This window comes from Tursiops truncatus, chromosome 9 (assembly GCF_011762595.2).
Source record: "Tursiops truncatus isolate mTurTru1 chromosome 9, mTurTru1.mat.Y, whole genome shotgun sequence".
NCBI lineage: Eukaryota > Metazoa > Chordata > Mammalia > Artiodactyla > Delphinidae > Tursiops > Tursiops truncatus.
Genome location: NC_047042.1, coordinates 98,869,087 through 98,889,633, shown reverse-complemented (window position 1 = coordinate 98,889,633; position 20,547 = coordinate 98,869,087). Strand labels below are relative to the sequence as shown.

General features: G+C 47.4%; 1 protein-coding gene and 1 pseudogene across 2 annotated transcripts; one reads left to right on the top strand and one right to left on the bottom strand.

Moving 5' to 3' along the window:
* Positions 1-828: 828 nt before the first annotated feature.
* LOC101325977 (ubiquitin-conjugating enzyme E2 C pseudogene) lies at positions 829-2,384 on the top strand (annotated as a pseudogene).
* Positions 2,385-8,586: 6,202 nt separating this feature from the next.
* On the bottom strand, positions 8,587-18,475 carry GIMAP8 (GTPase, IMAP family member 8). 2 transcript variants are annotated; one of them, XM_033863463.2, is made up of 5 exons: positions 17,964-18,475; positions 15,656-16,316; positions 13,982-14,027; positions 11,107-11,733; positions 8,587-9,413 (listed from the first exon to the last, which is right to left on the bottom strand). In XM_033863463.2, the coding sequence occupies exons 2-5, from the start codon at positions 16,265-16,267 to the stop codon at positions 8,737-8,739; spliced, it is 1,962 nt and encodes a 653-aa protein (XP_033719354.1). In that variant the 5' UTR covers positions 16,268-16,316; positions 17,964-18,475; the 3' UTR covers positions 8,587-8,736. The 2 variants fall into 2 exon arrangements, with proteins under 2 accessions (XP_033719354.1, XP_073666166.1); XM_073810065.1 differs by lacking the exon at positions 17,964-18,475 and adding an exon at positions 16,390-16,536.
* Between the last annotated feature and the right edge of the window lie 2,072 nt (positions 18,476-20,547).

Sequence of the window (20,547 nt, the reverse complement as noted above, 5' to 3'; positions counted from 1 at the left end):
CAAACATCAGAAGCCCTAGAAATCATTAAAAGATTTTTGTACTGGAAGGAATTAAGTAGTTGGTAGCTGGATTAATTCCTTAGTTCATTCATTTTTTTAAGAAAGGAACATATTATAATGTAAACAGTTGAAATCAGAGCACATTTTTTTTTTGCGGTACGCGGGTCTCTCACTGTTGTGACCTCTCCCGTTGCGGAGCACAGGCTCCGGACGCGCAGGCTCAGCGGCCATGGCTCACGGGCCCAGCCGCTCCGCGGCATGTGGGATCCTCCCGGACCGGGGCACGAACCCGTGTCCCCTGCATCGGCAGGCGGACTCTCAACCACTGCGCCACCAGGGAAGCCCCAGAGCACATTTTGAGGAAGACAAATGAAACTGAAATATTTTGATAAGTTCTTGCAGTGCCTGGGCCACCAAACATGACCCCTGACAGCCTTAGAAAAACCTTAGCTTGCAATGCCGTTGGCTTTGTGCAAAACCATTTTTTAAAATATTTGAATCTGAATGTTACCTTGATTTTTCTCTTTGCTTTTCTCTTGTAACTAAACATATCTTACTTCCCTAAGGACAGATGGGTGCCTCAGACAGACTTTACCCACATTCACGTGCTTAGAAAGACAAAATAGTAAGCGTGTTAATAAAATTTGAACTACTATTCACATTCCAGATGTTACTGTTTAGATTCAGAGCGTCAATGAGCCCCTTCTTCCCTCCACAGCTTTGACTCACAGCCATGCATACAAAGAACTGGCACCGCAGCCCTGCAGCTCCTGTCTTCCTAGCAGCACTGCCTGGGCCTCCAGAGGCAAGAGGCTATGGCAGGAGCTGATGACCCTCAGAATGTCTGATCTGACAGAGGAATTTCTACCTTCCCTGAAGCAGACAACTTTTTCAAATGGGTGGGGACCATCCATGGCACAGCTGGCCAGTATATGAAGACCTGAGGTATATGCTCTCCCTGGAGTTTCCCAGGGGCTATGTGTCCACCACAGTGACGGTCCTCAAACCCTGCTACCACCCCATCGGGGACACACAGGGTAACATCTGTCTGAACATCCTGAAGGACAAGTGGTCCATCCTGTACGACGTCAGGACCATTCTGCTCTCCATGCAGAGCCTGCTAGGAGAACCCGACACCTATAGCCCTTTGAACATATGCTGGCAACCTCTGGAAAAACCCCACAGCCTTTAAAAAATACCTGCAAGAAACCTACTCAAAGCAGGTCTCCAGCCAAGAACCCTGACCCAGCTGTCTGGCTGCTCTCCTTGTATTGTCTTTTTGATATTTTCCTTAGATGGTCTGTCCTTTCCTTGATTTCTGTATAGGACTATGTATCTGAAACTGTGCTGTTGAGGATAGGTTGGGACCTGGGACGCTTTACCAAAGTGCTTGCACTTGGCCCTGGACAAACAGCTACTGCAGCAACAGCATACCAAGAAACTATAAGGAAGTAAAAATAACTGCACGCATGTGCAGTCGAAGTCGGGGCAATTATGAACAATACGATACACTTCTGAGTAGGGTACTGGCATGATCCCTGCACACAGCATCACCAAGGGGGAGGGCAGACCACCTAAGCCACCCCTCCAGCCCGACCCACTGATCTGCCTCTACCCTCACCACACTTAAGGGACCAGCATGCCTTCCTCGGAGAGTGAGCAAGGACACCTGTTTCTTGTTCACACTCCCTCCTGCTGTAGCACGAGTCCCAATAAAACTTTGCCTGAGTTTCTCACCTGGCTTCTTATCAATTTCTATTAATTAAAGTGTCCAAGGACCTGGGTTGGTAACAGTGTCATCTTTGTTTTGTTTCTGTTTTTTGTTTGTTTGTTTTTGTTGTTTTGCTGTCTTTTGAGATGATTTTTTTTTGAATTTTATTTATTTTTTATACAGCAGGTTCTCATTAGTTATCTATTTTATACATATTAGTGTATATATGTCAATCCCAACTCCCAATTCATTGTTTCTGCTTTTTAATTTTAAGTCTCTGGTTGAGGCCTTGTGATGAATATATTAAATCAATACATTTTGGATTTGGAAAAAAAAAAAAGACGAGTCAACTGGGCCAACTATCACCTTTTCATCCAAAGCACAGAGCCCCCTAGTGCTGGGGTGAAGAAGTGCAGCAGGAATCAACGGTCATAATGGCATTTCGCAAACCACCTCCCTGAATGGGAGAGGGCTGGTCCAGAGCTGGTCTAACAAACATCCAGACCATGTGAGACTCAGAAGAGTAAACCTGAGGAGGAGAGACTAACCTGAGTCTGCCAGAAACAGATCTTTTCTGGTCAACTTAGAGCATGGAAACAGGGAGCACCAAGCAGACTGCACATGGGCACAGGGGGACCCAGGAACACAAGAGAGGGGATGTGGAGCCTGCTTCCTGATCTGAGGCAAAGAAACTGTTGCAGAAACTCAGCCTCTGTTCACCCGTGCCGAATAGAAACGCGGAGACAGGGTTTTGGGTGACGTAGAAAAGAGTAGCTTCTATTGCTTTGCCAGGCAAAGGGGGCCACAGTGGGCTAATGCCCTCAAGACTGTGTGACCCACCCTGGAGGGGGTAGTGAGGAGTTATAGTGTTCAAGGAGCAGGTGTGATCGGCTCATGGACAATTCTCGGATTGGTTGGCATCAAGGTGAAGTTTCAAGCATCGTCAACCTTCTGGTTCCAACCAGTCTGGGGTCCATGTGCTTGTGGTCAGCAGTTTTCATCTGGTGGGTCAGCTTCCTGTACAAACAACTTAGGGATGTGTGTCAGGACTTTATCTATGTCTTTCAGGGAACTGGGAGTTCCGTGATTCTGCAATGTGGCAGCATTATAGTCTAAATTGTTACCAGTTCCCCAGCCCAACAGCTATTGTCTCTACGTCTTCACATTTCCCAATCATTCACTCTTGAGTCAGCATTTTGCTTCAAAAGACAAGGACTTCTGTACACGGTTTCAAAACACTAGTCCAATGTCTGGATCAGTGGATGTCAGGCTTTCCCCCAAGTTCTTCCCCCTAAATTACTCCTCATTCTATGAGAAGGAGTGAATACTCTTCCCAGGGAGTGGAATTTAAATACGTATTTCTCTCCTTTGGAAACTGAGGTGCAAGCAATTCTCTCTGAAAAGACTAGGGGGTTCTTGGAAAGCTGTTCTTTGAACAGTCCCTCTCAGAACCCAGCTGCCATGCTATGAGAAGCTCAAACTGTATGAAAGACCACACACATGTGGGCCCTAGGGTAACATCCCAGGCATCACTGACCAGCCATGTGAGTGATGCCTCTTGTACATTGCAGCTCCATTGAGATCCCAGATAACTGCAACTCCAGCCAACGTCACATGGAGCAGAACCAGCTCCTGTCAATCCACAGATTCTTGAAAGATAATAAAACGTTGGAAATGTTATAAATAAATTATGACCATATTAGATTATATATTACATATAAATTTAGTTGGCAAAAAAGATCAATGCTTTTGTATTATCCCCAGGACCTCAACCGTACAATCGGATGTATGTTCCCGAAAATAAGGGTACGCCTTATTTTATTAGAGTAAATCTGCACCTGACTTTGGTGGATATCATGAAACTTTAGCCACAAAAGTGTCTACAGCCAATAAAAATTCAGAGCTATAGAATGTAAAACTACTGCTGTGCTGCTAATAGCTAGCACAGATGTTGACAAAACAACAGTTTCCAACTGTGGATAACAAACATCCTTCTACACTGCCACAAATGAAGCAAGTGCAGTAAAGCAACTACCAAAACATGACCCCATTCATGAGTTTGACCTTCTAGCCAAACTCTTGTCAAAGCAAAAATGTGCTTGTTGCCACTTGCTATGTGATTGTAAATCTCACTTTGGAACCGGTTTTGTAATGCAGTCTAGTGAAAGCTTTCATACAGCCATTAGTACTAGATGGGTTTGGAAATCAAGGAGACAAAGGGAGGTGCGGGGTGTAAAGAAAGATATTTTCAAACCAGTGGCCTGTACTTTACAGACTCTGCAGATGAGGAGGGGCACAATGTAACTGCCTTCTACCAGCTTTGCTTTGCATAGGCACAACCTGTAATCAAATGCAGAAATACAGCCGCTTTCTTAGCAAACATTTTCTTAGTATTTCCAGTGGAATCAGTAATTTACAAAGCAGTTCTAAGTGAAGTACCCAGTGAAGAGCTTGGAATGACTTTTAGAAATTCAGCTCTAAGAAACAAACAAGTACTCTTCTCAAGCTGCATGAGAAACCACCCCAGAATATGAAACCACAAAGGCAAAATAACGAGCCATTATCATAAACAGCCCCTACAAAATAAAGAAGAATGAGGCCGAAAGCTGCAAAACAGGAAGCACCTCGCAAAATATCTTCTCTCAGTCAACATCGTGAGACCCTGAGATAGAGGGGGAAAAAGCAGGAACCTGGAGAAGAAACTGAAAGTGTTACCGACCAGGGTTCTTGACCTTCCCCAGTCAATAGAAATTGACCAGAGGCCGGAAGAGAAATTCAGGCAAGGCTTTATCGGGGCCCCTGCTGCAGCAGGGGGGAGAGGGGGAACAGACAGCAGGTTCCCTTGCTTGCTCGCTCCCCGAAGGGGGGCAAGCTTGTTTCTTACGTGGGGTGAGGGTAGGAATGTGTCTGGGGGTCGGGCCAGAGGGGTGGCTTAGATGTTTTGCCCACCCCTCTGGTGGCGTTGAGTGCAGGGGGCATGCACAGTGGCCTGCTTTTGCTCCCAACACCCTGTTTTTGCTCCAGGCTCTTCAAAAGTGGCAGTTGTGGGTTTTTTGGTGTTTTGTTCTTTTTTTGGTCTCTTTGTATCCTTTGGGTCCAGAATTTGCCCCAACTGGGCATGCGCGCAGTTATTTTTAGTCCTATATAGTTTCTTTGTATTTTGTAGCTTGAGGAGAGGTGTGTCCAGGTGCAATGTTTGCAGCATTGTAGCAAAGGGTCTCAGGTCCCAGCAGAAGGTCTCAGGTCCCAGCCTGTCTCAAAAGCAATCAAACAACTTGAAACAACAGGCAGCAAACAGAAAAAAACAAAAAAAAAAAACAGTTGGAGAAAATTCAAAAAGAGACAGACCTTCTCCAGGAGCTAGAAGATTTAGAATTGAGTCTTTTAAATATTCATAGAAAACAAGTTGGATACCAGAAATAAGTACAAATATATCTTCTTGTTAAACCTCATGGAGTACCTCAAATATTCTTTGGCCCACATTTGATGTTCATCTTAGTTTATTTAATATTCTGAATACACGGGAAATGTTTCAATGTTTGTTCAATTGATTTTTCCAACCTTTCAATATAATGTGGGAAGGATGAGGAGTAAGGTTTTTTTTTTTTTTTTTTTGCTGTACGCGGGCCTCTCACTGTTGTGGCCTCTCCCCTTGCGGAGCACAGGCCTGGGACGCACAGGCTCAGCGGCCATGGCTCACGGGCCCAGCCGCTCCGCGGCATGTGGGATCTTCCCGGACCGGGGCACGGACCCGTGTCCCCTGCATCGGCAGGCAGACTCTCAACCACTGCGCCACCAGGGAAGCCCATGGGTTTTTTTTCTATATTGACTTGTATGTTTTCTTTATGTATTTTGAGTAATAACCCCTTATCAAGCACATCATTTACAAATATCTTCTCCCATTAAGTAAGTTGTCTTTTTGTTTTGTCGATGGTTTCCTTAGCTGTGCAAAAGTTTTTAAGTTTAATTAGGCCCCGTTCGTTTATTTTTGCTTTGTTTCCCTTGCCTGAGGAGACAGATCCAAAAAAATATTACTAAGACTATGTCAGAGTGTCCTGCCTATGTTTTCTTCTACAATTTTTATGGTTTCCTGTACTACATTTAGACACTTCATCCATTTTCAGTTTGTTTTTGTATACAGTTTGAGAAAATGTTCTAATTTCATTCTTTTACATGTAACTGTCCAGTTTTCCCAATGCCACTTGTTGAAGAGACTGCTTTTTCCCCATTGGATATTCTTGCCTCTTTTGTTGTGGATTAATTGACCATATGTGCGTAGGTTTATTTTTTGGCCCTCTCATCTGTTCCATTGATCTATGTGTCTGTTTTTGTGCCAGTACCATACTGTTTTGGTTACTGCGGCTTTGCAGTATAGTCTGAAGTCAGGAAACGTGATACCTCCAGCTTTGTTCTTTTTTCTCAGGATCTTATATTGTAGGGTAGCTCTGCAAGTAATAAATTCTTTCCACTTCTCTTTATCTGGGGATGTTTTAAATTTCTTCTTAATTTTTGAAGAACAGTTTTGCTAGATAAAGAATGTGGGGTTGATAGTCTTTTCTTTCAGCATTTTGAATATACCATCCTATGGACCACTGGCTTCTATGGTTTCTGATGAGAAATCAGATGTTAATCTTGTTGAGGGTCCCTTGTATGTTATGAGTCACTTCTCTCTTGCTGTTTTTAAGATTCTTTGTCTTTTGTAGTTTGATTATAATGGGTGTGGGTCTCTTTGAATTTTGAATTTATCCTACTTAAAGTTCATTGAGTTTCTTAGATGTGTACATTAATGGTTTTCATCAAATTTTGGAAGTTCACAGCCATTATTTCTTCAAATATTCTTCCTGCCTCTTTCTTCTCTCCTCTGGCAATGTACATCACATTGCTCAGCCCACACATTCCCCACCTCATGCAGGTCCAGTGTCACCTGCTCGATCATGGGTAGCACTCTGGGATTTGTTCCTGCCTTCAAGCTGAAGGGAAGCTCTGGGAAGAGGCACAGAATGTCTTCTAGACTTCATTCTTCCCAGGTACCTGGCTCTAACACTGGTTACATCTGTTTGTCCTTGCTGTAATGACATGCTCAGAGTAGAAGATTCCTGAACTGGCAGAGGCCTAGTGAAGTGACTGTCACCCAGTTTAAAGGTCTTCAGGCATCAAAGATGCAAAAACTTCACCAGAGTCAAGGGATTTAAACATTTTCATTTCCTCTCCATGGAAGCATGCTCTTCCCCCAAGTCAGAAAAATAGAAATCAGAAGGAGGAGGTGAATTCATAATATAATTCATCTTTATTATTTCACTCAACTGAATATATTTACACACACTTACCAGAATCTGTCATATTAAGGGTTATGCAGAGTACAAAAGTATTAATGGTGACAGTCCATGCTCTTATAAATGGGTTAATCTTGAGGTAACCTGATACTTTGAAATTTTTAAAAAGCAGATGATGACATAGATCATGTCCTCAAAGCATGTGTAAAGCGGTTAATATTGAAAACATCTGACCTTACATCTAACTGGGAGAAGACTCCATGGTTCTCACATGTCACCCACACCAGGCAGCTCTCAATGTAGCCTGCTTGGCCGTGAGTAGGACGCCACCATCGTGGACCGTAAGAAGCAACCTTAAGTATGGAGGCTGCTTGCCGATGGGTGGGGGCAGAAAGGCGGAAGGAAGCTGGAACGTTGATGCCACACTGGTCTCAGACTGCCTACTCCTGGACTTCTTAATGTAAGACACTATAAACCCCTAATGTGTTTAAGCCATTATTATTTGACCTCTTGGAGTTTTTTGGGATTTTTTGGTTTTTTTTTTTAGCGGTACGCGGGCCTCTCACTGTTGTGGCCTCTCCCGTTGCGGAGCACAGGTTCCAGACACGCAGGCCCAGCGGCCGTGGTTCACGGGCCCAGCCGCCCTGCGGCATGTGGGATCCTCCCGGGCTGGGGCACGAACCCGTGTCCCCTGCATCGGCAGGCAGACTCCCAACCACTGCACCACCAGGGAAGCCCCTCTTTGAGTTTTAACCTAATTCCTAAGCCTCAGGGACAAGGAGGGTGGGGTAGAGAGGGAAAAAGAAAGGGAAAGAGAGAGAGAAGTATAAAGGAGTTCTCAATAACTTTTTCTAGAGGAAATCTAGAATTTTACTTAGAATTTTAAATTTTTGCAAGATCGTCTAATCTTGGCAATTTTACCATGCTTCTAATTTTTGTTCTAGTCTATTTCACTGTGAATGATTGGCAATAAAATCTTTTGATACTTCACAGACTCCTGTTCATTTCCTCAGGGACAGCAAAGGAAGGTAGACTAGGTCCCACTTTCCATTCCAGCTTGGACTGGGGAAAGAAGTAAGGAGTAGCCATCATGTGAAGAAAGGAAGGCCCTGAGTGCTGCTGCGGTGGAGATGGAGAGCTCAGGGCACCTGGCAAGCAGTGCTGGGCATCAGAGAGGCCCACAGGAGTCCAGCTTCTCCATTCTGCCACACCCAGGAGTTGACTGGACATTGTCTTACCTTCATGTATCTAAATCCTCTGGTTCTTGTGTGACTCTCTGTATTCTGACCCCAGGCTGGCCTTGGCCTCAGTCCCAGTGTCTGTCCTGACTCTGATCTGTCTACACAGATGAAGTGATTCTTGTGACTTGATTCTGATCCTTAATATCAGCCTAATTAATCTCTGAAGCCCTTGCTCAGATTTTCCCACCTTATTTTTTCTTTCTCCTTTATTATCCCCTACTACCAGCCCCAGCCTGACAATTTATTTACCTACAAAGAGCTGAAGCACCACAGTGTGATGTGCATTCACCTCTCAAGCCCTCAAAGTCATGGACCCTCTTCCCATCCCACCAGTCCTACCATTGCCCCCCACCCCCCCCACCCCCCACCGCCCGCCCTGCTTGTAGCCTGAGGGTATCTCTAACTTAAAGAGACCTCAGGCATTTCAGCTTGCTATAGCAACTTACCTTTTAAATTATTTAGTAATGTGGGGCTTCCTACACTAACTTACCCTTTAAGTTATTTAGTAATTTTATAGTAATGTACTTTTAAAATTATTCAGTAATTTTAGGGGCTGAAAATTTTTCATTGTTTTGCCTACATTCCCCCATGGATGGCGATATTCATGCTCTCCACGGCACTTTATCAGGTTAGTAACCTCTGACAAAAGCTCTCTTGCCTGCTCTTCCCTGGCTTGGCCAGTTTCTCTGTTATTAAAAGCACAATATCTCCCCTTACATTTTTCAGTTATGTCCCTAAGATATCTGTTATTTGTGTTTTTGACATAATCTTCAAGCTTCCCAGTCCCTAAGTCTTCCTTCCGGGTAAACAGCACAATCGTGTATTTCATAACTTCCTCTCCAAAGATGGTCTTTAATTCCGCCACTGCCTTTTTGTCCTCTCGCGTGATCCGTCCTAGCTGTAATACCAGGACCAGAACCGTACTCCCTTCTTTATAGTAGGACAAACAGCGTTTGACCTCCTCATCGACCTGGGATGGATCCCCTTCAGCTCCAGACACCAGGCAGGGCAGGGGAGTGTCCACAACCACAACATCCTGCCCATCCCACACCCTCCAGCCGCTCTGGCATGTCTTGGTGACCATCTGTGCTCCCAGCTGAGATAGGAACTCCGGCCTCCCGAGGATGGTGTTCCCACTGGCACTCTTCCCAGTTCCGCTCCTCCCCACGAGGATAATGCGCAGGTACTCTGCAGAAGAGAAAGCAGGAAAGATTCGTGACCATGGGCTGATCTGGCTACAACTTTCATCTCAAGACTACTGCCGTTAATTACAGCAGAGGACGCTCAGAAAGTTCCACCCCCAAGCACTGGCACAGCCTGTCACAATTACACAGTCTGGGGCTTCCCTGGTGGCGCAGTGGTTGAGAGTCCGCCTGCCGATGCAGGGGACGCGGGTTCGTGCCCCGGTCCGGGAGGATCCCACGTGCCACGGAGCGGCTGGGCCCGTGAGCCATGGCCGCTGAGCCTGCGCGTCCGGAGCCTGTGCTCCGCAACGGGAGAGGCCACAACGGTGAGAGGCCCGCGTACCGCAAAAAAAAAAAAAAAAAAAAAAATTTCCCTATAAATGAGATGATAGATGCAGAAAGATCTTGCAATTTGTATTACTGGGGTTTTCCTTATGACTTTGCACTTGTACTGTGATCTCTCTCTTCCATTCAGGTCTCACAGTTCTCGATTGTGAGTTTTTACCAAGTTACTGATACCTGCCTCAAAACGAAGAGAGAGGAAAGCCCATCCCACGTTCTTCCTTCTGGGAGAAATTACTCAATTGCTTATCCTGAACCCACAATCTCATAGTTAAACATACAGGATTAAGTCCCTCTTCCATGCCCTCGGACAGTGTGGTTCTCACCCCCTCTGCAATCTGGTCTAAACTCCCCATCCCACATCCAGAGGTGTGAGCCCTCATCTCCATCAAGACCACGCCCCTTTGTCCTCTCACAAGTAGACGCTCAGTTCTGCCTCCTTGCTTCCAGTTGCTAGTGTACTCTCTGGAGCGCTGTACTCAGCCATGCAAACTCTACCCATTCTCCAAAGCCTGTTTCAAATCGTGCTTCCTCCACACAGCCCCTCCCGACTTTCCCACATGTCTGTGCTTTTAGGAGGCTGCCCAGCACCCGGCTCCCCATTAAGAATGTGAAAGGGCACAACAAACAGATACGCCCCTTTTGGTCTGATGTTCTTCCCAGGTGAGGATCTTTGAAGCAGAAGAGAACGGGATGAGTAGAATGGGAAGAATCTCAGCTCAGGTCAATAGAATTTGTAGCACTGAGTGGACTACAAGGGGGCTTCTGCTTAAGCAGTAGGTAAGGCAGTGTGGCTGGACTAATAAAGCCCACCTAGTGCCATGTGGGGCATGACCATCATGAGGATTCAGGCTCCCTGTCCTTGTCCGGTCAAAACAGCCCCCCTTCTCCAACAGAGGGAAGAGTAAAGAACCAAGAGAGTAAACAAAGAGGTCAAGAAAGGCGGAGGGCAGGGAGGAAAGGAAGAGGCAGGGGGTGGGGGAAGGGGAGGAAGAAGGGAAGGGTAAAACCAAGGAACCAGGACTGTCTCAGCACCACCACTGAGCGCTAAGCCCCGGGCAACAGATACGCTGTGGGGAAGACAAGAGACCGGAAAAGGCCAACTCCTTCCCTCAAGATGCTCACCACCCAGTTGAAGAGATGGGAGAAAAGTCAGGAGAAGATTATAGACCAGGTCAGGACAGTGCACGCACAGGTACATACATTTAGTAAAATTTGAGACAGAAAGGAGAAAGAGTCGGCTAACAGAAGAGACCTGTCCTTTGGGCCTCCGCGATGCCCTTCAGAAAACAAAGTTCCTGCACATTTATATCTATTTTTAAGTATGCAGAAAAGGTTTTCTAGACAGCGTTTACCTTTCCCCCTGAAGGTGCACGGCTTGCCCCCATGCTGCTGCACCATGCTCACAATGTTTTGCAGGAGCTCGTCCACCTGGCACTGTTCCTGTTCTCCCGTTGCTCTATAGTTGAAGATGCTGCATCGGTTTTTGCATTCCTCGATGAGCTCGTAGAGACTTTCAGCTCTGGTTTTTAAGAACGTATCTAGATCCTGATTCCCTAGATCTTCCTTCCTGGTGAGGAGAACAATCATGTACTGAGTGACTTTATCTCCAAAAATTCTGTGGATGGTACTCAGCACCATGAGATCTCTCTCATTGAAAGAGCCCAGTGGGGTCACCAGCAGGAAGGCATGGGGACCTGGAAAGGTGTTGTTCCAAAGGTCTTGTTCAACATCCTTTGCAGATGAGAGGTCTGGAGTGTCAATGATCAAAACTTTCCTCCCTCTCCAGGTTCTGCTCTCGGACTTACACCTCTGGGTTACTGGCTTTTCGCTGTATTGGGTCTCAAAGACCCGCCTCCCCAGAAGGCTGTTTCCGGCTGTGCTTTTTCCCACACCACGCTTCCCCACGAGCAGGACCTTCAGTGCTGACAGCTCGTGGTTCGGCTCACATCCTGTAGCCTGGTGATGCTCCGCCCCTGGCCCTGGGACAAAAGGACAGATTCAGAGTCTCTTCTTACACTTGAATACAGAGATGTGGATGGGTTTTAGGATTTCTCATATATCTCTTTTGAGATTTTAGAAATCTCTTGTCAGATTTTATAGAGAATGGCAGTGGTCCTCTGAACCAGTAGAACTCTAGACCCAGTCAGAAGCTACCCATCAAAGTGAAAGCCATGAAAAGGGCCATGAACAACTTAAGAGAGGTGTAAAGGGCTTCAGATTTCCCAGGAACATGAAAATGTTGAACTTGGCCTTCACTGGTCATGAGCGTCAGGATCTCTCTTATTTTGCTGCAGAAGTTAACTACTGGGGTGTGAAGCTCATGGGCTAAGGCAGAACTGGGGAGAATGAGTTTAAAATGCATCGTAGTGGGGGGCTTCCCCGGTGGTCCAGTGGTTGGGACTCTGTGCTTCCACTGCAGGGGGGCACGGGTTCGATCCCTGGTCAGGGAACCGGGAGTCCCACATGCCGTGAAGGGCGGCCAATCCAAATAAAAAAATAATAATTCAATTTTTTAAAACTTAAATAAAAAAATGCATCTCAGGGGTATGTTCATAAAATAGAATACAACTCGGCAAGTTAACAAAAAAGTGATGTACTGACATGCAGCCTGGATGGATCGCCAAAACATGCTAAGTGAAAGGAGCCAGACACAAAACCACATGCTACAATGAGGTCATTATCTGAGGTTGAAGAACACACAAAATTAATCCATGCTGATAGCAGCCTGGAGAGCCGTTCCCTTTGGAGAGGGACAGTAAGAACTTCTAAGGTGATGGAAATGCCCCCTATCTTTATCTAGATGACGTCACATATGTGTAGATACGTAAACAACCCTTGAGTTGTACACGTAAGATTTGTGCATCTCACTCAATGTAAATTATACCTCAGTAAATTACTGTAATAACCTGCAGCACAAAACTGTCTCTCCACACGTACACTGTCCCCACCACCTCTCCCATGATCCCAAGTCAATACCAGACCCACTGGGCACATGGCAGAGCCCACAGTTACGAGGATAGTCACCGAGTCTGTATCACCCAGGGCGCTATCAGAGCGGATGATACTCAGCGTCTGAGCCCCAAGTCTGGGAAGGGGAAAGAACACAGCATTTAAAGAAAGCAGCTGAAATGCTAGTGACACCATGTCCGTGTTATGCTGCCTTGGGAGGGTTTCTACTTCCCCCCAAATCACTTCACACAAGCCCACATCCTATAAAAAGTCTTCGCCAACACCCTCATTCTGAGATGCTCCTTGGTCCCCATGATGTGCTATGTTCCCTCACTGCCACAAGTCATTCCACCCAGTTTTGTTCAGTAACAGGAATATTCCTGGGGGTCTTGGCTGACGGGCATCCACAGAATTTTAACTCCCTACTGCTGTCTAAGTTCACGTGTTTCTGGCTAAATTTACTCAACTGTAAAACGAAAATAACACCGTCTTTATAGGATTGTTATTAAGGGCTATATTGTGAGGTTATGGGGATTATATATTATATGCTACTAGGATTGAATAATTTATATTCTCTATATGTATATATATATATATCCCAGCATATAATGTCAGTTGCAATAATTATCATTAAAATTTTAATTATTATTTTGGGAAGTCCTACAAGGACAGAGATCTCATCTACCTTATTCACTACGAAATATTCAGTTCTTGCACAGAGCTGGCCCAGAAATAACCCGAAAGTCCAACAACAAAGAGATGGGTGAATCTGTCACGTATGCGCGTACCATGGACCACGTTACGTCCACCGAACAGAACAAGGTAGATCTAAGTCTATTGACGTGTGCAGTGTGCATGATACACCATTAACGGCAGTCATCACACAGATACTGAGCTCCATCACTGAATTCTGCAGGTGTTATTCTGTTTAGTGTTATCCATGAAGAAGTGATTTCTGCCTCCCGGTAGGAGTCCAAAATTGGGTAGTGCTGGGTCCCAGGCTGGGGAGAAGAGGCTGAGTCAGGAAAGAAGCTGCAAGGGACAAGCCCAGCTCTGTAACATTTCAGGGAAGGCCGGGGACACCCGCACGGGTGCCGCACCTACTCACAGGTGTTAGCAGTTCCCTGGGAGACAGACTGTGGGCACCAACCTGAGCCAGGGCTCCAGGGTGCATTTTTGTTCTGACTTATCTAGATAATTTTTCCACTTCATTTTGATGCATGATGCATTCAAAAGAATACAGATACGAGCTTCACAGTTTTTTAAGAATTATCTTACCATGTGGACGGTCCTCCCTCTGAGACGTAGCTTCATTCACACAATCCTAGAAAGAAAATAAAGAGGAATATGATGCACACAGACCTAAAATCTCAGCTTTTCACAAAGTAAAGGAACGGAGACACGAGTATATAATTCAGAGTAATTCGATGATTAGGATGTGGTCAAATGAACGTCATGGTCATGGTCATGGTCATGGTCGCTGCTGGCACGTGTAGTCCTGTCCATGATGAAGCTGACCTTGAGACCCCGCTGCTGCTGCAACGGATTTCCCAGGAGTAAGAAGGTGGGTTTTGTTCTCACTCAGAGGAGCCCCACAAATGCCATCTAACCCAGGCATTGTTCCTGAAGCACTTTCTAACTTTACTTCTCCGCAGCCGCCAATAGTAACAGTAATTCTTTCCAGTGTCTCCCAGAGTTCCTGCTATTCCTGGAGAAAATCCAGACGCTTAAGAAAAGCTTCTGGACTCCCTGGAAGAAGAAACTAGTCAAATGATGGACGTGCGGTGCATTTGAGGGACAGGGGAAGGGAGGAGATTGGAAATCAAGCTCCCCATGTATCTCCAATGTCTTCTTCCCTTACTGCACCCCCACTATAGAGATGAAGCTTCTTCAAACGTGAGATCCAGTAAAATTTGGAACGTTCCCCATCCACATGGGCAAATGGAGACAATGAAGGATGAAGAGCTAAACACATAATTAACATCCCCTTCACCTGCCTGGGGAAGCCTCACTCCCAACATTTAAATTGGCATGAAATCAGAAGTTTTAAAATCAACTAAAATATCAATCTGGCTATCGTGTGTGAAATGGATGGGGGTGGGGAGGGTAAGGCACAAGAATAAGTGAGGGGGAGATTGTTATGCAAATATGTGTAAAATAGTACAGGCAAGAAAAGAGGTTGCCCTGGACCAGATGGTGGTAGTGGAGACAGAGAGAAGCAGGCGGATTCCAGGTGCCTTAATCACACAAGACGATGATCTCCTGGAAGTCAGATGCAAGCTGGCCGTGGTATCAAAACTGACATCTGGGCTTAGGTTTGAACAGCATGATGGGCAGGACAGCCATTGACAGAGCTGAGAGGAAAACTGAAGTCTCAGAGATTCAAGAGGGAAAAACAAAAGTCTGGACGTGTTAACCCTGAGATTCTTTAAGAGAGCGATGTCAGATAGCAATTGGATGGACAAAGGAGTCAGAACTCAAGAGGAAAGACCTGGACTGGAGTTACTAATTTGGAAACTGTTCGCAACAGATGAAGCTCAAAGCTGTAAAAATGTGGAATCACCTGAGGACACAAGTATAGAGAAGGGAGGAAGGGCGAGAACAAAGCCCTGAAGATGCCAGCTGTCGGGTCATTAGAGGAGGACTCAGCACTCTCTGGAGTAGCAAGTGAGGACGAAGAAACAAGAAGAGGATAGTTTTACTGAAGCCAAGGGAAGAGAGGGTCTAATGAGTCATTTATGTGTCTGATACTATGAGGGGTAAAGTCAGATAAGCTCTTAAATATATCCATTAATTTGCCAATAAAGTATAATACTCAAAGTAGCCTCATCTTTCCAGTTTACAGATAAATATCCCTTTAAACAGAGCCTCTGCAACATTTCACTTATTTGTGCCTTTATCCCGCTAGCTCTAACAACAGAGACCCTTGGAGACCTTCACAAGAATCCTCACCTGGAATCCACTGTCTTCATTTCTGAAGTTCACCCAGTATGGTCCTTGGTTCTCATCCACCAAACACTGGACCTTGCAGAGGAGGTCCTTCACCTGGGCGTCCCGCTCATTCTCACTTGCCTTGTTGTTGAAAGCGCAGTATCGGCCGCCACAGTTTTGAACCAAGTCCCTAACAGACTCGTCACTTTCAATGTAATCTTCCAGCAAGCCATCCATCAAATCGTCCTTCCAAGTAAAGACTATAATGACGTGCTTCCTGGCTTTAGCTCCAAACACCTTCTGGATGCCCTTGATTGTTTCTCTGTCCTCCTCCTTATAATGGCCGATGGGAATTACCAGAAGCAAGGCGTCGAGGCTGGGAGCTGAGAGCTCCAGGCAGCGTTCAATGTAGCCTCCCTTGTCATTGGCACAAGCTATTGAGGAGAAAAGGTCAGGGGTGTCGATGACCACAACCTCCCTCCCCTGCGTGGCCCCACTCTCTCTCTGGCACGTTTTAGTCACCATCTGCTCACTGAACCTGGACTTGAACACAGCTTTGCCCAGAATGGTGTTTCCTGTGGCACTTTTCCCTGCGCCATGTTTCCCTAAAAGAAGAAGCCTCAGTTCCGACATGGAGCAGTCTGGCTCTGGCTCTCTCTCCTGACACAGGTTTCCACTGGTTCTGTTGGGACAAAAAGCAACACAACAATGTTCAACTCACAAACAGAGTGGATAGAGGAACAACAAGAAAGTACCTTCTGGGCTTCCCTCGTGGCACAGTGGTTGAGAGTCCGCCTGCTGATGCAGGGGACACGGGTTTGTGCCCCGGTCCGGGAAGATCCCACATGCCGCGGAGCGGCTGGGCCCGTGAGCCATGGCCGCTGAGACTGCGCGTCCGGAGCCTGTGCTCCGCAACGGGAAAGGCCACAGCAGTGAGAGGCCCGCGTACCGCAAAAAAAAGAAAAAAAAAAGAATTACCATATGACATAGCAATCCCACTACTGGGCATATACACAGAGAAGACCATAATTCAAAAAGACATGCACCCCAATGTTCATTGAAGCACTATTTTCAATAGCCAGGTCATGGATGCAACCTAAATGCCCATCGACAGACGAACGGATAAAGAAGATGTGGTACATATATACAATGGAATATTACTCAGCCATAAAAAGGAATGAAATTGGGTCATTTGTAGAGACGTGGATGGACCTAGAGACTGTCATCCAGAGTGAAGTAAGTCAGAAAGAGAAAAACAAATATCGTATATTAACGCATATATGTGGAATCTAGAAAAATGGTACAGATGAACCGGTTTGCAGGGCAGAAATAGAGACACAGATGTAGAGAACGAATGTATGGACACAAAGCGGGGAAGGGTGTGGTGGTGGGATGAATTGGGAGATTGGGATTGACATATATACACTAATACGTATAAAATAGGTAACTAATAAGAACCTGCTGTATAAAAAAATAAATAAAATAAAATTCAAGAATTTTTTAAAAACTTCAAAAAATGAAAGAAAGAAAGCTTTCTCCAGAACTCTTGTGAGACTCTAAGGCAGCCTCCACCTTCTTCCCAGGATAGAGCCCAAGGGGGACGAGGCTTCAGGCACCCAAGCAAAGCTTCCAGTGATGTAGGGATTCGTCCCACGTCAGGGGCAGTTCAGGTGCACAGAAAAAGGTGGTCAGAGAAGCTTCCGGAGCCCGGCCTGGAGAGAACTCAGTCCCAGCCCGGCAGGAGGAAGGAAGAGAGTTCATGGGTGAAAGCCCAGGAGGCTTAAATTTAGATGAAATCAGAAAGAGTGTTTTTGGCAAACACTGACCACTTTCAATGATCAGTTAATGGAATCCTGATTGTGCAAGGGTTGGGAAATATCGCGAGAGTGAATGTGGAAAATCAGTGTCCAAACGGCCAGCTTCCCTGCCCGCTTCTGCTCAAGGAGGCAGGCAGCTGCTGCTGACTTCCCCGAGGTGAGGGGGGGAGTTTGCTTTGTGTCACAGTCGTGAAGTCAGGGGATGCCGGAGGAGCGGACCTACCCCCCTTTTTCTTCCAGGCCTTCATCTCAGCCCTGGGTGGGGCGAGCAGCCCCCTCCCAGACCCGCCTCTTCCTAGGAAGGCTGCGCACAGACACGACTCCCCGGGGAGGGGGGTGACCTCTGTGTCCCCCCCCCAGGCTGGGGAGACCTGCGAAGGGGCGGGAAGAACACCCCAGAGCCCCTGAAATCAAGCCTTCCAGGTGGCTGTCTCCCCTCCCTGCGTCGGCCGCCTTTCCCATCCTCATGTTCACGTGTCCAGCACAGAAACCGCCACCACGCACACACGTACCTCGGTCCTGTCCCCTGAGCTGTCACAGTCTCAGAACCTCCAGGTTCCGCGTGCCTCCGTCTCTGCGTCGCTCGGCTGGGCGAAGCGGCTACTCTATCCCCTCAGAGGATGGAGCAGCGGCACGGGGAGAGGAAAGCAGGGTCTGGACCAGCTTCGCAGGGTCAGGATCTTCCTGACACAGTGTTTCTGAGGAGGAAGAAGTTTTTAGAAATAGGTGTCCAATGCAGTCGGAGGGGAAGTTCAGAAGTGATGACAGATCACAGGGTGAGAACGTCTGGGTCACGGCCGTCGGAGCCAGGAAGGGACCGCGCCCATCTACCCGGCGCGGTCAAAGGCTGGTGCGAGGTGGAGGGCGGAGGCTCCGCTGGGGTTGAGGGGACCCGGGCTGAGCCCCAGCCGAGCTTCGGAAGTGTCCCTCGAGAAGGATCGCTGTGCCGACACAGGCGGCCGTGCGGAAAACAATCGGGGGCCTTTCAAGGCTTTGCGCGAGCTGGCGGTGGGGGGAGGGCCGGGAGCCCGGAGCAGGTGTTTCTGCCCCAGCAGGTCCCAGCCTTCACCGCTCAGCCCTGCCCTTTCCCGAGATTGGGGTGAAAACCGAAAGACATAGTTTACCTTCTCCCACCAACTCCTCGCCCTCCGTCTGCCCTGCAGCAGCCCGTACAGCTTCCTGTAACAGCTCCTCTCCTGCCTTCCAGAGGTCTCTCCCCGAACGCCCCCTCCGGATAAACTCGGGGCCTCGGACAAACGCTGCTTCCCAGGAGAAAGTGTTCTTTCCCGGAGCTAGACAAACATTTGAAATGCTAGAACGTTGATGCTTTCCAAGAGTTCATAAAACGAAACCCTATTGTGAGCCGTAAGCGTTCAAAGCTTCCTTCTAGAGAAGGAAGTGAAACACAGAAAAAGACTTTATTTTATTTTATTGTGCTAAAAAAAAGACAACCACACATGTAACATTGCCCATCTGAGCCGTCTTTAAAGGTACGGCTCAGCAGCTTCAGGTGCCTTCTCGACATCGTGCCGAGAGAGTTCCAGAACGATTCCATCCCACAGCCTGGAGCTCCGGCCCCATTAGATGCCAATACTGCTCCCCCCTCCCCAGCCCCTGGTAACCACCGTCTACTTTCTGTGTCTATGATTTAGATACTTCCTGTGACTGGAATCAGACAGTATTTGTCCTACGTGACTGGCTTTTTTCACTTAGCTTAATGTCCTCCGTGCGAGAGGACTTTCAATCACGGTGCAGAGGCCCTTGAGCTCACACTGTCACTCCAGGCTGGGTCTATGAATGGTCTGACGTGGGGCTGAGCCTTCCAGAGACCCCATGGAAGGAGGAGCAGTGGGGGCTGGACTGGGCTTTGAGGGGCTGCCGTGTCTCCTGGGGTCCCCCTCCCCTCTGGTCTTCAAGTTCAGTCTGCTGCCACCGCTACCAAGGGCTGGGGTGACACGGCTACACCTTGGAGGGGAAACCAAAAGAGGTCTCCCATGCCCCCACCCTCTTAGTAAGGAGGACCAGGTCCAGGAAGAATTCCCCACCCTCCCTGGGGCACTAGATCAATTCACATAAGATCAACACATCAAAACCATCAGACAGGGGCTTCCCGGGGTGGCGCAGTGGTTGAGAATCTGCCTGCCGATTCAGGGAACACGGGTTCGAGCCCTGGTCCAGGAAGATCTCACGTGCCGCGGAGCAACTAGGCCCGTGAGCCACAACTACTGAGCCTGCACGTCTGGAGCCTGTGCTCCGCAACAAGAGAGGCCGCGATAGTGAGAGGCCCGCGCACTGCGATGAAGAGTGGCCCCCGCTCACCACAACTAGAGAAAGCCCTCGCACAGAAACGAAGACCCAACACAGCCAAAAAAAATTAATTAATATTAATTAATTTAAAAAAACAGCCATCAGACAGAAGCCACATGGCCAGTCAGTCATCCCAGCTGTGTCACTCCCAGAAGTGGAGGTCAGGTGAAGCCAGGGTCACAGGCCTGGCGGGATACCATATCCCCAAAACAGAGAACACAGTAAACTGAGATCAAGAAAAGCTCCCTCTTTCTTAGATGAAATATGAAGCTTTGGGGAGCACTCTGAATAAAACCAAAGCCTCGGGTAACTCTTCGATGAGTCAGCAGGTGATGATTCGCTGAGTCAACGATTTTGCAAAATGACCCTCAGCACATCAGCTTTTGGAGAACGGACTTCTGTGGGGAAGGCGGCTGATTCTGGTTAGGCCCGGACCTGGGGAAGGATGGGGCTTTCCTGCCCCCTAGTGGCTGTGTGGGTAATGACAAGGGCAGCAAAAGCCCTCCCCAGGTGGCTCTTACAAGGACTCTGCAGGTAAGACACCCCACTTTCCCCTTCCCCTCCGAGACTCTCAAAGGGGGCGGGAGGGAGAGGGACTGGATTTCCAGAAAGTACATATGTAACATGTGTACTTCCTCCTGGAAGGCACAAGTTATGCGAACAAGGAGGAAGCTACCAGGACCCAACACTGTATCAGACACAGAGGTTCAAAGACTCTCCAGACACATCCCTGGCTCAAGGAGCTCAATCAAATGACGGGAAGAGAGACTAAAGCTGTGGATATGAAAA

Bases quoted from the DNA above. Each gene is read 5' to 3' on its own strand.
- GIMAP8 (XM_073810065.1), bottom strand. From the start codon at position 16,481: ATGTGGGATCTTCCCGGACCGGGGCACAAACCCGTGTCCCCTGCATCA. The intron at 16,317-16,389 runs GTACTTTCTTGT...TTGTCCCAACAG, and splicing joins CCACGAGGGAAGCCCAGAAG to AACCAGTGGAAACCTGTGTC. The intron at 14,028-15,655 runs GTGAGGATTCTT...TTTTCTTTCTAG, and splicing joins ATGAAGACAGTGGATTCCAG to GATTGTGTGAATGAAGCTAC.